This window comes from Chelon labrosus (genome assembly GCF_963514085.1).
Source record: "Chelon labrosus genome assembly, chromosome: 24".
NCBI lineage: Eukaryota > Metazoa > Chordata > Actinopteri > Mugiliformes > Mugilidae > Chelon > Chelon labrosus.
Window position 1 is genome coordinate 2,446,149 of NC_140357.1, and position 16,979 is coordinate 2,463,127.

A 16,979-nucleotide genomic window follows, 5' to 3' on the forward strand; every position below is an offset into this window, starting at 1 on the left:
AGGTGTGTTGAGATTGTTGTTCAGTTTAGTCTTTAAACAAAAGAATGGAACTAAATATCGGAGGAGAAGTGTCTTGTGTAAAGGTAACACTAACATCAGAAGTATTGAGTATGTTATTTATTTAGATGAATGACTGCTACAAATAGCTTTTGGTTTGAGGCATTTACAATTGTTTTTTCTTAACAGTGTAATCCAAAAGTACTTTTTTTTCATTCCAGCTGCCTTTAAATTAGTAAAAGATCCTTATAGAAATGAGTTTATGTACTTAGTGAACAGATAACTCTTTTATATTTCCTTTAAAGACTTTACTTTTCACGTTTATGTGACTTGTTAATTAGTAACTGTTTGTGCCGTCCACCTTTGACTCGTAATCTTGGCTTTAATGTGTTGTCACGTGTGCAGAGCATTTGGAAGGGACTGACTGGGAAAGTTATGGATATAGAAATGTTCAACTATGATGGTGAGTGTTTATCATACTGAAGCTGTTGATGTCATTGAGGTGATTGAATGTTGTCCTTTGTGTACCCAGGCTTGACTCCTCTTCATTCTGCTGTGTTGGCTCATAACGCTGCGGTGTCTGGATCCACGCTCTGCTGCTTCCTATGCCACTAAGGTTTATTGTGTTGATGGAATAAAGCAGAGTCAGGTGTTTGTCGACTAATGTGTCATTTGTGCAGGACCTGTTTACACATGGCAGCTGAAGAGGCCAACAGTGATGTGTTGAACATGTTGTTTGATCAGTCTCCTTCACTGCCCGTTGTAAACATCAAGGTCAGTAGTGGTAATAGTAATATGATATTTTTTGGATATTCCCCATTGAGAATGAATGGGCTTATGCAAGAAGATAGAATTACTTTGAAGGAATAATTGTTCCTGCCATAGTTTACCAAACCTTTCTTTCAAAATAAAGTATTTAATTATGAAAAGATTGTGATAGTTGAGACACCTCAGACTTTAATTTGCATAGCAGTTAAATACTAATTATTTAATGGTAAACACTGACCGAGAGTGTTTGACTGCACGGTGGGTGTTTTTATTTTAGAGTATACTGTTGATGCATTAGATTAAACTGTAGTCAAGTAAAGCACTGTCATTTTCATGCATATCTGTTTTGTGTTGCAGGTTTCTCCACATAGCAGTGGCTCAAGGTAGATGGGCTATGGCTTACGCGTTGGCCAGATGCGGCTCCCTGGATCACAACGGACAGGTAAGGATGCTCAGGCCTAGTAGCTGTAAATGCGTAAAGGTTGATATTTTTTTCCCAATCTAATCTGTACTCTGTCTCTATCGCTGCGGCCACCAATCAGCACCTGATTCTGCATGGAGCTCAGATCAACACCAGAGACTTCTGGGGTCGCTCTCCCCTGCACGCTCAGAAAGGTCATTTGTCTCGTCTTCAGGTGTGTTGTTGAGTTCAGCCTTTAAACTAAATATAGGAGAAGTGTCTTGTCTAAAGGTAACACTAACATCAGAAGTATTGCGTATATTATTTATTTAGATGAATGACTGCTACAAATAGCTTTGAGCCATTTATAATTGTTTTTCTTAAGTGTAATCCAAAAGTATTTTTGTTTCACTTCAGCTGCTTTTTAAATTACTAAAAGATTTATGTACTTAGTGAAGAGATAACTCCTTTAAAGACTTTACTTTGCATGTTTGACTGTTATGTTGTATTGACTTAGCTGCAGTTAATCTTTGTGCCATCCACCTTTGACTTGTAATGTGTTGTCATTTGCATGTTGTTGCTTGTGCAGAGCATTTGGGCTGGGAAAGCTATGGACATGTTCAACTATGATGGTGAGTGTTTATCATACTGAAGTTGTTCATGTCATTGAGTTGATTTAATGTTGTCCTTTGTGTATGCAGGCTTGACTCCTCTTCATTCAGCTGTGCTGGCTCAAAGAGATGAGGTGTCTGCTGCATCCTATGCCACTAAGGTTCATTGTGTTTACAGAATAAAGCCTAGCAATGTGTTGAACCTGTTGTTTGGTCTCCTTCACTGCCCATTGTAAGCATCAAGAGCAATATTTTTGGAAATTCCCCATCGGGAATGAATGGGCTTATGGAGGCCCCACGAAGATAGAAGATAGAAGATAGAAGATAGAAGATAGAAGATAGAAGATAGAAGATAGAAGATAGAAGATAGAAGATAGAAGATAGAAGATAGAAGATAGAAGATAGAAGATAGAAGATAGAAGATAGAAGATAGAAGATAGAAGATAGAAGATAGAAGATAGAAGATAGGTTCTGCACCTCTGCCTAGCAACCGAAAAAATTGCTGAAACTGAAGTCCTTCACACATGCCATTTTATTGACTTTTCTAAACATTACAAATAAAACACATTACATTGCTTTCTTTACAGACCTTCAATGGAAAAACATTGTTAGCTCTTTACAATGTCACAATAACAAATTTGTCATGAAAAAGAGCAGACCCTGGAATAAAAAAAAAACAGTGAAAAGGTAACATCTCCAAACACTTGACATTAACTTTAGCATTACAAACTCAATGCTAACATTTGCTTTTGGTCCCCCAGATCTTAAGGGAAGAACACTGTTAAACAGTCAACACAATGAAAATTTTACTTTTTAACCATTAGCTTTACTTTAGAAATTCATGTATTAACTTAGATTTAGTTACTTTTAAGAGCTTCACTTTGTTTACCATTGATGCCAAATGTACTCTGCAATAATACTCAATTACATATGTTGGATACTAAAATTTTATTTTGGGTTTCAACAATAAAAACATTCAAAAGTGACAGGTGGAGTAGTTTCTTAATGGACTTACATACTAGGGCCTCCGTCCAGTACTCTCAGAGCCTACAATGAGGGACAGACATTTGCAATCATGAATGAAAAAGGCAGCACTTTCAAATAGAAAATGATTCTGGATAATAGTTCTCTGCAGTCTTTGCTCACCTCAAAGCGAGGGCGACACCAAGCTCACCTGACGCAGAAGACAACTTTGTAACTCAGCTGATATCGTTTAGGAAATCAAAACTTTAACACTTGGAAAACTTTTCCCTTACCTGAGCCGCCATCAGGACCCAGACCAGCACGTGGACAATGTTGCGTTTACGGATTTCAGACTTCAAGGCGACGCTGAAACGAACAAGAAAGTAGTTGACACAAAACAGACAGATACTTTATGCATCCAGTAGCAGTAACAAACATTGAACATACAATACAAAAACTATATAAAAATAGAAAGTAACTAGAAATAAAGTGACCAGTAGAAATAGTTTTTCTTATAGCTATGAGGACTGTGTGCACTTAAATGAAAATCACACACGTGGTAATGACAGTGTCCAGTAAGTGGTGCTAAAAGATATGTCCATGTTCAACATGATTCAGAGAGGGACACAATTTTACCTCATCTGGTAATGACAGTCTGAAAGCCATGATGGAAACCTAAAGACAGAGTTAAAAACACATCAGGCAAGACGAGGACTGCATGCATTAATGGTAGATCTGTAACACATGGCAGGGAAGCAGGACCTCTTAAATGCACGACACCTGTGCTTACCTGCAGTGAAAGGACTCATTAGTAATGCAAGAAACACATTGGAGATAATCCCAGGAATTGAGATTCACAGCTGCAGACACCTTGTTAATCAATGGCAATTTCATTGATTTAACAATAAAGTTGTCTCGAGGCAACACAGAAGAAGGAGGAACAACATTCAGGTGACGCATGTTACTTTAGTTTACCAAACAAAAGTGTCAGCTTAAAAGATTGCAAAAATCAGGTTTAAGTGGATAACTGCAGGCCACAAAGACTGGGCTGCTCGACGACCACAGGTGAGGAGCAGCTCCACTGCGCAGGCGCGTCATTCACAGCTCCTGCTTTAGCATGTCCAGTTAGCACATTAGGTTTTACCACTTACCCGTTTCTTGGAGCCCTCTCAGCTTCGCGCGTCAAACCTACGAGCAAACCCTACGTCTTCTTTTAACTTACCATCGTTCAGATTACTGTTAATTGCAACATTTACAGCAAGACAAGTTGAGCTAACGAGCTAAAGCTAGCTGCAGTAGGTCAAACATACGGGAAGCTTAGCACAGCTTTCACATAAACGGAAAGCCACGCTGCCAAACAGACACGTATCGTAAAATAAAGTACTTCTAGCATAAGTTGAAGCACTTACCTGCTATATCTAGCCTTCATAAAACAACGTTCCGACTACAACGCTGGCTAAAAAGCATCTAAAGCCGGGCGAGAGGGGTATATTAAGCGTGAACGGTGGACAGGAAGTATGACGTGTCGACCTGCAATTGGTCCCCGTTTAACTCTTCCCCTTCCTCCCTCTCCTGATTGGCTACGCGTCAGGTGTTTCCGTTTATCGCAGTGATTGCAAGTGCAGACGTCACCCGAATGTGCCAGCTGCAAAACATTTGTAATTTAACTTCTATGGATTTTAACTGGAAGTTTAATTAGGAGAACGCAACCAATAGGAGGTTAGCAGATGGGTGGCAGGAAAATGCCAAAGTGTTGTGCAGTATATGGCTGTACAAACCAGGGAAAACAAAAAAGTTTCTTTAAAATTCCCAAAGAGGTAACGCTACAGTAATTACACTACTTAAAGAGCTGACTAAAACTGTCAAAAATACAGAGCAGGGTATTATAATATTACTAGAAACATACACATATATATATATTGTCTGTCTACCTCTGCTACATGTGGTGACTGTGATTTTCATTCATTTTTTTAATTTCATTCATCTGTTTACAAACTAATTTAATTTAATTGCACACATTCCCCCCCATCTGTAGCTCTCATATTTATAACAAAAACCTTCTACTTCTACTGGTCACATTTTATTTTTAACATAGTTTATAGTTGTATAAAACATTTTATTTCTAGTTACTTTCTATTTTTTCTATAGCTTTTGTATTGTCTGTTCAATGTATGTTACTGCTACTGGATGCTTGAATTTCCCTCGGTATTAATAAAGTATCTTGCTATATATATATATATCTATATTTGTGATTACCCTTTGAAGTTCCAACGTTAAGCTATGTGGCCATCACTAGTGTCGTTGTTTTTAGCATTGCTAGCTAATGTTAGCTATCACGACCAGTGGTTCTCAAATTGTAGTCATTGTCTATCTATGTACAATACAGTCTTGGTAGTCTGGTCAGAATCATCTAACAAAAAAATATTGTCAGATCTCTGATTGAGACGGCCCTACGGACATAATAGGAAAACGGTAGAGAATTATTTCAGACTGTAACAACGTGATGTAAACTACAGTTGTCCCTCCTTCCTCTCAGTTCAGGGTGTTAATCACATTTATTTTATCTTGGCTGGCCAAGTGCTGTCCCTGATGTAAACTCTCCAGACTGGTCTCCTACGTTCATCTTGTCTACCAGAGAGGTCAACCAGCGACAGAGGCGTCACGACGACGTGAGGAAAGATTGAGGGCCAATTACCACCGCCTTGATGAATACAATTTGTAAATTATACAACTAACCTTTCTCCCTCTCGTCCTCTTTGCAAAATATATTCTATATATGAAATTAAAACGTTTTTACACAAGTGTCTGTTCATCTAATTGAGTAAAGAATGTGTGTACTTTTGGCACCGCTGTATATTGTACATGTGTTTTTATATTTGTCTTCTTACAGATAGGTATTAAGAATATTTCATACTTTGTTTAAAAACTGTGTCATCACCCTGATATGCTTCCAGTGAAAGACGACAGACAATATTGAGTCATCACCCTCCCGTACTTAATTCATAACAGTTCTTTAAACTGACATCACAAAGTGGGCTTGGCATATTTCAGAAACTCATTTATTCTTTTGTGATAGATACGATTTTGACCTGTTGTGGTCACATTCTATGAAAACCTATGGACATACATGTAAAGACGTGAGAACATATAAACATTTGATTCACTCTTTCATTTTAACACCAGCTTCAATGGAACTGCTCCAACGTGTGAGCAGGATTCTGACAATCTGTTGGTAAAAAGGACAGAGAAAAGGAATTATGCATTTACAGATAAGATCTGTTTTTCACAGCACAGTGATACTATTAAGTAACACAAACAACTGACAGACTGCTTTGTTTACGTCGCTGAGAACCTAATTTTACATACAGACGGTGTGCTTCTCTGCTTTCTGAACTTACTCTTAAACACCAGACAACTTTAACTGGATATTACTGTACCTGGACATAACGAAGTCGATGTCTTCGAGTCTATTTATGTTGTTTTTTTTGTGTTTTTTTTTTTATTTTCTCTTCAAAGACTCACAATTTATTTTATTTTCGGACAAACGACACGTTAGCTTGAGACACAAGCTGCGTTGTTAGCTTAACATCAATCAGACTAATTAGCCGACACCTGTTCACTACTTCCTGTTTCTTCTTCTTCTGATGTTTAATAGCAGTTAGCAAACCACCTTAAAGGTGCATTACCGCCACCTACTGGACTGGACTGGAGGAACATGAGATTACAGGAAAAAAAGAGAATTAACTGTTCCTCCAGGTGGTTTTCCTGAACATCCTGTCACAGCATTTACAAATCAACATGTCTGTACAGGGTTTGAGAACATTTGCAGATAAAACAATTTATTAAATATATTAAGGATGAAGCAGGTGCAAAGTTACAGAATATTTCTTCTTTTTATTACTTCAATTTTTATTGAATTTTCACATGTATATAGGCAAAAAAAAAAAACCATACAGCAAACAAGGTACAAGTTAGAGTAACAGTAATAACACTAACGTACTGTCTGGAGATACTACTGTTCAGTCCACTGTTCCATTTAGCGTTTGTTCAGTTGGTGTCACATCTCATGTAAATGTTCAATTTTTCCCAGTTTCTTTCAAATACATTCTCTTTGAGTCTCAACAGGTATGTCAATTTTTCCATAACAAATATTTCCTGGACAATGTCCAACCACTGCTCCTGGTTTGGAGTGTTCACATTGAGCCAGTTTCTTGTGACCGCTTTCTTGCTTGCCGCAAGTAATACTTTAGTCAAGTACATATCTTCTCTCATTACAACCTTCCCAATATTCCCAAGATACATTACTGGACAAGTATTTGGGATTTCATATCCCAAAACATTTTTTACAACAGAGTTAACATTTTGCCAGTATGTCCTCATTTTTATACAGTTCCAGAAGATGTGTGCATGGTCTGCTTCAATGCTCCCACATAATCTCCAGCAGTCTTGTTGTATGGCAAGCTGCCTGGATTTTATCTTTGGTGTTATAAAGTAGCGAATTAGGTTTTTCCAGCAGAACTCCCTCTATATTAATGAATTTGTTGATGTACATTGTGTCTCACACATGTGGTACCACTCCTCCTCTTGTATTTGGATTTTTAGTTCTGCTTCCCATTTTGCTTTTATATAAAGCGTTGAATCCTTCCTGCTCTCACCCAGAGCTCGACAGAAGGCAGAGATGGGCCGAGACCCCTTCTGTTTGTATGAATCCATAATAACGGCAATCACCTTATTTATAGTTTCATTTGACCTTATCTCTTTTGTGAAATAATCTCTCAACTGCAAGTATCTATAAAAGTCTTTGTTTTCGAGGCTGTACTTTGTCTTTAAATCTTGGAAACTTAGGAACTGTCCACCTTCTGATACTGTACATATTGCTGTCACACCTTTTTGTGTCCATTCTTTGAATGTGGAATCATAGGCAAACCACCCCAGATTGCATATATTTCTCTTAAGTTTGTATTTTCTTTCAACAGTGCTCCATATTTCAAGTGTAAATGCTACTATTGGGTTCATAGCGTGTCTCAAAGCACCTATCAAATGTTTATCCCCCACCAATATATGGGTTTGAAAGAATATTTCTTTTTAACCCTCTTGCATAATCTCTCTCCGTCTGTCCATTCACTTGGGGTCCCAGAGACCCCGAAGGTAGCACGAGGCTTAAATTAAGCAAAACAACACAAGCTACTCCGCTATTAGCTTCGAAGCTAACCGGTAAACACGAACACGTGGTCAACTTTAACTGAATATTACTGTACCTGGACATAACTCCCAGTTTCCGTGTCTATTTAAACTTTTTTATTTCCTCTTTAAAGAGTCACAAGTTATTTTATTTTAGGACAAAAGACACGTTAGCGTGTTACGTTGTAAACTTCACATCAATCAGACTAATTAATCGACACCTGTTCACTACTTCCGGTTTCTTCTTCTTCTGATGTTTAATAGCGGTTAGCAAACCATCTTAAAGGTGCATTACCGCCACCTACTGGACTGGTCTGGTGGAAAATGAGATTACAGGAAAAAAAGAGAATTAACTTTTCCTCCACGTCTTTCTACGTCGTCTTCTCCTGTTTTTGTCAGTTTTGATTCTAATAGTTACCAATCTGGGGAGACGGGGTGGAAAAAATGAAAGAACAAGGAGCCAAATTTGATAAGCAACACTTTTAGGAAGCTGTTTAATCACATATCAGCCTCTAAACAAGTGAAATAAATCCTGGACCCACCCTTAAAAGAACTCCTCCGTGGTGCAGCTCTGAAGAGTGGGAGGATTTCACGTCTGCTGAAGCTGCCTCCAGGAGGACGTCTGCTAGTGGAGCCTTTGTGCTTCGGTTTCTTCTTCTGGGGCGAGCGTAAAATAAAGTAAAATGATCGATTTAACGCCCGACGTCATCTCTTTACAGGAGTCAAATGAAATACTGAATGATGTTCTGAAGAAGTGTGCTTCAGCTTCGCAGTGTTGTTTTGTTTTTTATTTAATCTGTGTAGTCCCAGTGGCTCGGTGCTGTCCACCTTAGAGCAGGTGAAGACCTACCTGCTGACGGATGGAACCTGTAAATGTGGTGTTATAACAACTCAAGGTAATTATCATTTAATAATTTAGCCAACCGTGGTCAGGCCATGAACTAACGGACAAACGTGACTGCTCCCACTTGCTGGACGTCCAATGAGAACGAGTGTTGGCCGAATGCCTCTTCAGACGGCACGTTGTTTTAATCAACTCTTGACACGTCTTGGCCCCGAGATAGGACATGTTTCACTTTCACAACCCGAAGCTCGGAAGGTGGAATGACCTTTTCAGCATCCAGAAGTCATCCTTTTAAAAACTGTGGTCATCCTGAATTAATGCCGGCTACGGTCTGTGTAGAGACCAGATTTCAAGGTGGGGAAAAAGCTTTCAGACCCGCTCCTGCAGCATTAATCCTCTTCTCCGCTCAGGAAGTATGAAATAAATTCAAGCTGGCCGCTTCACTGATTTCTGTGCAGCTACAGATGTTGTTGTGAGGCGTCCACTGTATCACGTTACATGAGGTAACCCAACCGATTATCCTTCTCGATGCTAAATTTGTCCCCAAAAACGCCCCATGTTTGTCGGATCAGGACATTATGGGTCTGATTTAGTTTCATCTTTCTGTTGGACGCTCCAGAATATCCTCCTTCCTCCTGTATATACTTTTCCAAGATGTAGGAACTAAACGAATGATTACTTTGGGATAACCCCACAATCCACGTCTTTTTCCAAATCACCTCACATCCCTCTTTTTTTCCCCTCAGGTGTTCAACTTCGACCCCGGGGCGGCCGTGAAGCTGAGGACAGCGGAGGACGTGAAAGCAGATGAAGACGTCACCAAGCTCTGCATTCACAAGAGGAAGCTCCTGGCCGTGGCCACGCTGCACAAGAGCATGGAGACGCACCCACCTCTGACGCTGACCAGTCCGGGTGGAGGTACGGATGCACGCGACGTACACATGAAGCCTGAAAATCACACACGTGTTCTTAGCGTGTAGAAGCAAACTGGTTTGTGTTTGCGTTTCAGGTACATCGTCTGTGGTCGCCGTTCATTCCACGACTCAACGAGCAATAAGGACTAAACCCAGCGATGGGCTGCTCAGTGCTGTCGGCCCCGACTGCAAGAATTCCTTCAAGATGATGATGGCAGCCGGACAGCAGCAGCAGCAGCAGAGGCTGTATCCGCCCCAGGAGATGAGTGGAGCCCAGCAGCCGGAGCTCTACTCTGGGTACCACAGGCAACAGAGGCTGAGCAGTGGGGAACCAGGCCCCAAATCTCCTTACCGGTCCGGGTACGGAGGCATGTTGAGCCCACCTCCCTCCGGTGCCAAGCTGTACGGAGACGGCTCGCAGTCTCCCAGCGCGGACACTCTGGGGAGTCCCGAGGGCTTTCAGCGGACCAATCCCTGTGGGTTTCCTGGAGCTGGTAGTCCCGGCTCAGCCTCCATTCACGGGAACACCAGGACGCCCCTTTCTCCCCCCGGCCTGATGCTCCACGGCTCCCCTGCGGGCCAGGTCTCCTGTGCCATGACAGGGAGGACTAGTACGCCCCTTTCCCCAACGGCCACTGCCAAAAGCCCTGTCATGAACATGAACATGCCAAGAGGGAACTTCCCCCCTGGCATGGATTTGCCACGTGCAGCGTTTCACCATAAAACACAGCCCCCCGTGCACCCCGTACCCCCCCCACCATCCATACCGCCATCCTGTGCGCTTCAGAAAAGGCAGTTGACTTCTGAAAAGGACCCCTTAGGCATCCTGGACCCCATTCCCAGTAAGCCGGTCAGCCAGCCGCCTGCCAACACCCAGAACCCTTCCAACTTCCAGCCTAGCATCCACTCTCAGGTACCAATGATGAATGTAAACATCCCCCCTCCCGCCATCATTCCTTTGCCAAGCAACTTACCTTTACCCACAGTGAAGCACGGGCCTGTGGGGCACGGTGGCCACGTTCAAAGGACTCAACAGGGTGGTCCGGCTTCCTCCATGTCCCCCTCCCCCGTCACCTCTCCTGTCCACATGGCTGGACCTGCGCTTGGGAGGATGGAGGCCTCCCCCCATCGCTCACGTTCATCCTCCACCTCTTCTGACCACGGGAACTTTGCGATGCCCTCAGGGCACCAAGGCCCGTGCGGCAGCATGAAGGTTCCTCCGCGTTCCCCCAGGTCGGCTATGGGGTCTCCCCGGCCCGCCATGCCCTCAAGCCCCTCCACCAATAAAACGGATCCACTCCACCAGTACAAAGACTCCCAGCTGCTGCCTGGGATGGGAAACTCGATTGGCGCCCAGCAACACAGCAACCCCATGTACTCGCCGACCTCTTCCTCTTCGTCGTCATCTTCCCTGGCAACGCCCAGCGCTTCCCAGAAGGGCCACCCAGGACTCCTGGGGATGCCCCTCAACCAGATCCTCAACCAACAGAACGCCGCTTCCTTCCCCACCAGCAGTCTCCTGTCAGCTGCAGCCAAAGCACAGCTAGCAAATCAAAACAAACTCAGCGCTGCTGGCAGCGGCACTGGTGGCATGGCTGGTGGTGCTGTTGGTATGTCGGGCATGGGGGCAGGGGGCGGAGGAAACGGAGGCGGCGGCGGTCACCCTGGCTCTATGAGCGGCCCTCGAGGCTTGGACGGACACAGCGCTTTAAACCCCATGCTCCCTCCAAACTCCACCATGCTGCTCAACACTCCTGAGGGCCGGAGCGGCCGGGCGGCGCTCAGAGACAAGCTCATGGCTCAGCAGAGGGACCCCATGCGCAAACGGAAGCAGTCGTCCGGCGGCGCCGCTGTAAACCACGACAGCAGCAACAACGTGGTCTACAGCATGCTTAATAAACCCCACATGCCGGGGCCCAGTGCCACCGAGCAGCTGCGTAAAGTGGGCAGACAGGGAAACCTCCACCCGAACACCTCCATGGCTCAGCTGCTCCAGACCATGAGCTGCCAGAGTTCCCATCGTCCAGGCCTCAGCCCCGGCCCGGGGTCTGGTGCTCCAGGATCTGCACCTCTGCACTACAACGACAGCACAGTCATGGTCCCCGGTGGCCCTCAGCAGAACCTCCTGGTCCAGCAGAGGCTGCGGGGTCCAGGAGACGCCATGCAGCACTGCCAGAGCATGGACACCTCCGGGGGCCATCTTGGCTCCCGTCAGAGCCAGTTCCCTGACATGATGGCTCAGATGCAGGCGTCCTCCATGAGCAGCTGTGGCCCTATGGGGCCGGGGGTCATCGGGCCGGACGGCATGCCGCTGGGACGCCCCAACGCTAACCCCCCACCTCTGTCCCACCCCGGCCCCCACCCGTCACAGCTTCACAGTATGGGACGGACAAACATGGTGATGCCACACGGAGGTGGCGATGGCAGCTGTACGCAGACCATCTCTGATACAGGTGAGACATGAGCGACCCCCTCCCCAACCCTTGCCCCGGGGCAGAGACGTTCAGGGCCCTCGTCTAGCTGTCACTCAGCCAGAGTTGTGTCTCTTTGTTCTATTTGTGCGCTCGCAGTCAGTCAGCGGGTCGGTGTGAGGAGATGGAAACGGGATCTGCATCACGCTTTAAGGGAAGCGGCCTCTAAAGAGCTTCTCCCCGGCAAGCTGGTCGCTATAGTAACCCTGAATAGAGACCAGAGTGAAGCCTTTGATGAGGGTTTAGGCCTGTGTGTTACTACTTGTGTGTGTGTGTGTGTGTGGGACCCAACCACCACCAGCAGCAGCAGCAGCAGCAGCAGTTTTATGTATTCGCCGTGCGTCCCCCGTGTCCTCATGTGGTTTATAATGGAGATATCAGCGAGGTCTGCTGCAGGCCACCTGTTCTTATCACCGGGGGCCCTGGTGAGCCCAGGCGGTGAGATTCAGGGGGTCTGGTGTGGGTCAGGGGGGGTGGAGCGGGACGTTTGTCACCAGTGGGAAAAGAAAACACCACTTATTATTATTTATTTAGCCTCCTGATTGGCACAATAACTGCTGCTGGATTATGTTTCATATAGTTTATATCATGACAGTCGATTAATACTTAAAATTAAAACATGCTTAGTTGCCAAAACATTAGGTACACTAGTGAAAGTTAATAATGGTCCGTCGTCCTGGTATCACAGGATAAGATAACGTAGAGCTCTGAAAACTCCCGGGCCTGGTGGTCGGTGGCGTCTTAGCTTTAGCCTCTAGCCATCTGTTTCTATACAGCTAGCCCCCCCCCCCCCCCCCCCCCCCCCCGCCTCCTGAATGTTCAGCTCAAGTCTACAGACTAAGACCTACAAGTCATGACGCTGAACATGAATCAGAATAAGTTCAGGTATTGCACATCTTTAGCAGACCGCCCAAAAATGCACTAGAATGCTGGAAACCACATCTACTTAATCCAAAATCTCCTGGGGGTGGACCTTCAGCTATGTCTGCTTCACAGAATGTAACCAATATTGTCCATCTTCAGTGGGCTGCCCCTATCAACAGCTTTGGACCTCCCCACAAACCACCAGAATGCAGGGTACAACATGGGTACAACATCAAATTAATTCCAATTATCTTATATCTGAGCCACCAATTTGTGTGACTGCGTGCGCGGCATAATTTTGGTCACCCACGACAAAATCTCACTCCAAGGTTTTTTGAAAAGTTGGCAGGTATGCACTCGGTTCCCATGACAACCTCCCCCGGCAACAGCCGTCACTATATCATAGCAGTAGCGGAGGATGTGGGGAGGAAAGAGAAGGGGGGAGGGCTGGCCGAGTCGTGGCTCTCGGCGTTAAAGAGAGAGAGAGAGAGAAAGAAAAGAGGAGGAGGAGGAAAAAAAATGGAGAACACACACAGCTGCCCTTTAGCAACGCAGCATCGCACCAGCTGCTCCGGTCGCTGCTCGTCCACACACACACACACACACACACACACACGGCGGCGGTGGCGGCGTCAGGCCTCTGAGAGCTCGTGTTTTGCTCGGGCTTTGTCTGCGTCACGTTGCTGCCGGCCTCCCTCTTCATTCACTGATACACAGGGGCGCCGCTAGGGATTTTGGGCCCCATTAAAAGAATCTTTACAGGGCCCCCCAACACAGCGGCGAAATTTTTTGATGCTATTTTACATACAATTATGCATTTTAATGGTATTTTTGACTATCATTACAATATTTGTGAAAGAAGAACAACATGACAGTTGACATGTACAGTAGGGGAAGAACTGAGCACTCTGAATACAATGGAATTCATTTTGATTCATTTATTTGCTGCAACATTGATTCTTAAATTGGAAATAAACTCTTCCATGAAAAAATAGCAATTATAATCAGTGGAGAGAAAAAAATCTCAGCAAAAACAAAAACACCATCAAAATACAAAATGGCCATATATGATTTCTCATCATTTAAGTAGAACTTAATATATGAAAGAATGGCAAATATATAACGTTGCCGACTGAGTCAAGCTTCCTTTTGCAACCTTTCAATCACCACCATTTTACATAAATAGGGGGGGGGGGGGGGGGGGGGGGCCCTGCAGGCGTTGATGTTGCCAAAACAAATAAAGTTATTGTTACCAGGATTATTTGTTAGTTAATAACTTAGTGTCATTATTTTTTTCTGTATTATAATTTCATCATCATTAGGGGCCTCTCTGGGCCCCCCTTAATCATGGGCCCCTAGAATCCGTCTCCTTTACCCCCCCTTTTCAGCGCCCCTGCTGATACATCTGTGGCCTTGATGTGTTTTTGTTCCCGCTCTCTGTCCTTGGATGCTGCGGCTGCACGCTCCATCTGTTGGCGCCGGACGCAACAGATTGTTAATGTGTGCAACTTTTTCTCAACGGCTTTTAAAAACCTCTACAAATTCCTCTGAACTGATCTTTAGAGAGGATTACGTAGATTTAGTTTTACAAATTCTTTTTTTTTTTTTAATCCAGGAAACCCGTCGTCACTCGGCTGCAGCATGAGCGCCCTGCAGCCGCACGTCGGCGCCGGCGGAGGTCCGATGTACCAGCGGCAGGTCCACCAGGGCGCCATGCAGCACCCGGTCTACCAGGGGCAGCAGCACTTCTCTGACGCTAACTCCGGCTCCCTGCCCTGCCTCTACCAGAACTACCAGATAACGCTCCACTCCACTCTAACCTCTGCAGCTTTTCATTTGTCATCGAGTCGTCACTTTAACGTTGTGTCCACAGCAGGGGATGATGTCGCACCCACAGTACGGGGAGGAGCAGCAACCCCAAGATGAGGGGCTTCCGTCGGGCACGCCTGGCTCCGACAGGGGTCCCGGTGGAGGCCCGGAGTCGGTGGACGCCATCTACAGAGCCGTGGTGGACGCCGCCAGTAAAGGTGTCCACGTAACCATCACCACCACGGTGAGTGGGACCACACAGGCCAGTCCGGTGCCTGCCCTCAGCGCCATGAGTGCCTTCACTGCCTCCGTAGGGGAACCCGTCAACCTGCCCCAAGCGGTGAGCGCTGTCCTGCACGGACACCAGGAAGGGGAGGCCATGCCCCCCCAGCAAGCCAGGCCGAGGCAGGTGAGGCCAGGGCGGGGTCAGAAGAAACTGGATCCGGGGAAGAGAACTCCAGACGGCCCAGAGGCTGGGGACTACTTCCGTTCTCCGGGCAGTGGGACCCCCAGGGGCCAGTGGGACGGGGAGACGCAGCACGGAGGAGGCTTCGACGGTCACAGCAACAACAGCGCTTGGGGCGGCGAGGAGTTTCTGGAGTGCTCGACCCAAGTAAGGAGTAGTCCCTGCAGTCTGGCCCCTGCTCCACCGTGCCCCACCGAGGGGGCCAACGACCACGGACTGGCCCTGGCCCATGAGAAGGCCTTTCTGGACAACGGCTACCGGTTCAATAACTGCAGTCGGACGCCCGCGAACTACAAGGAACGTCTGGAGCAGACGGTGGAGCGCTGCACCCACATCAACGGCACCACCCCCCACTTCAACAGTCGGGCTTACGGAGAAGCCCTGGGTCCCCCGCGGCAGGAGCTGACGGGGGACGACCAGTCGCCCAGATCCTCCACGAGCCTGGAGGGGCCCCTGGCCACAGCCAAAGACTACAGCCACTACAACGGCCACTTCAACGGCATGGCCCCCAGCCCCTCGGACACAAAGAGCCCGAGCAGCGAGGAGGACCTGCGGCAGCCGGACTCCCCCTCGTCAGAGCTGCTCCGCTACCGCTCCAGGACCTTCAACATGGGAGAGTTGGTCTGGGGCCAGCTGAAGGGCTTCCCACCCTGGCCCGCCAAGCTGGCCGGGGACGAACAAGTGCACAGTGCTGCTATGCAGCTGAGGGAGCAGGCCAAGGTGAGACACCAGAGAGCTCCCCGTAAACAAATAAGATCAGTTTAGTCTTTAGCAGATCAGAATAAATTAACTCCAGATGGAAAATTGTTTCAGTGCTGAAAAGTCAGAGGCTTGTTTTTGTGCAGCAGCCATGGTGGCAGATGGATCCCAGCGTCATACCTGCCAAGTGGTAGAATAGAAACGGGTCCGACTAGAGATGGCTGCCAAGCTTTCTGGTAACATGTCTGGGACGGCTCTGAGTCGTCCAAGAGATTGAAGAGTTTCTTGAAGATGTTTTGTCCTTCAGCCCTTTAGACATGAAGAAGCTCCTTAGAGGAAACGTCTCCGCTCTGATGAACTCTGGTCTGTTTCTGAGCTTGTTCCTTGTTCTTCCTGCAGGTGGAGCCAGAGAAGCTAAAAACACTAACTCACGACTTGGAGGCACTTGACCGAGCCGCCAAACGAGGCCTGAAGTAAGTCGCCTCCACCACGATTAAACACGGCATCCTAAAAAAAAAAAAACAAGTTTAATGTGAATGTTTTCATCCGACAGGCCGGGGAAACTGAATAATCACTTGGAAGCTGCTATCCACGAGGCCATGAGCGAGCTAGACAAGATGTCAGGCACAGTGAGTATCCTCTCTGATAACCTCGCAGACCGGTCGTCCCCTTTACCTCCACGCCTCACCTCAATGTCTCCCCCTCAGATCCCATCCCGGGACCGTCAGGTGAAGCTGCCCAAGCCCAAGAGGAGGAAGATCTCCAGATAACATTGAATGTGTCGTCCTCAAAAAGCCTTCGGAGGCGCCGTGCGTCCGAGCTCTCTAACAGGTGCTACGCATGGACTTTCACTGGTACATCCTCGTCCCATGATCTCAATGAGGTGCTGGAGATGATCCAACCACCGATACAGTTTCAACTGTAGTAGGAGAAAAACACAAAACGGAAAAAAAAACGAAAAGAAAAAGACAGAAAAACATCGGTTGCAATTT

General features: G+C 46.2%; 2 protein-coding genes across 2 annotated transcripts in view; one reads left to right on the forward strand and one right to left on the reverse strand.

Annotated features, from left to right (window-relative positions):
- The first annotated feature begins 429 nt into the window (after nucleotides 1–429).
- Nucleotides 430–16,974, forward strand: LOC311509516 (methyl-CpG-binding domain protein 5-like). The gene is given in 15 exon segments (XM_084574755.1): nucleotides 430–460; nucleotides 678–771; nucleotides 1,123–1,207; nucleotides 1,308–1,400; nucleotides 1,755–1,797; nucleotides 1,867–2,008; nucleotides 8,686–8,812; nucleotides 8,814–8,816; nucleotides 9,511–9,682; nucleotides 9,774–12,131; nucleotides 14,629–14,843; nucleotides 14,845–16,008; nucleotides 16,387–16,460; nucleotides 16,541–16,616; nucleotides 16,695–16,974. Coding segments are annotated over 13 exon segments (4,578 nt in total). The 5' UTR covers nucleotides 430–460; nucleotides 678–771; nucleotides 1,123–1,159; the 3' UTR covers nucleotides 16,758–16,974.
- Nucleotides 2,291–16,979, reverse strand: part of LOC311508998 (protein jagunal homolog 1-B) — a 51,016-nt gene continuing 36,327 nt past the window's right edge. Inside the window, exon 5 of the transcript XR_014699776.1 lies at nucleotides 2,291–2,436. The gene's annotated coding sequence lies outside the window, so the exon portion shown is untranslated. The remainder of the gene's footprint in view (nucleotides 2,437–16,979) is intronic.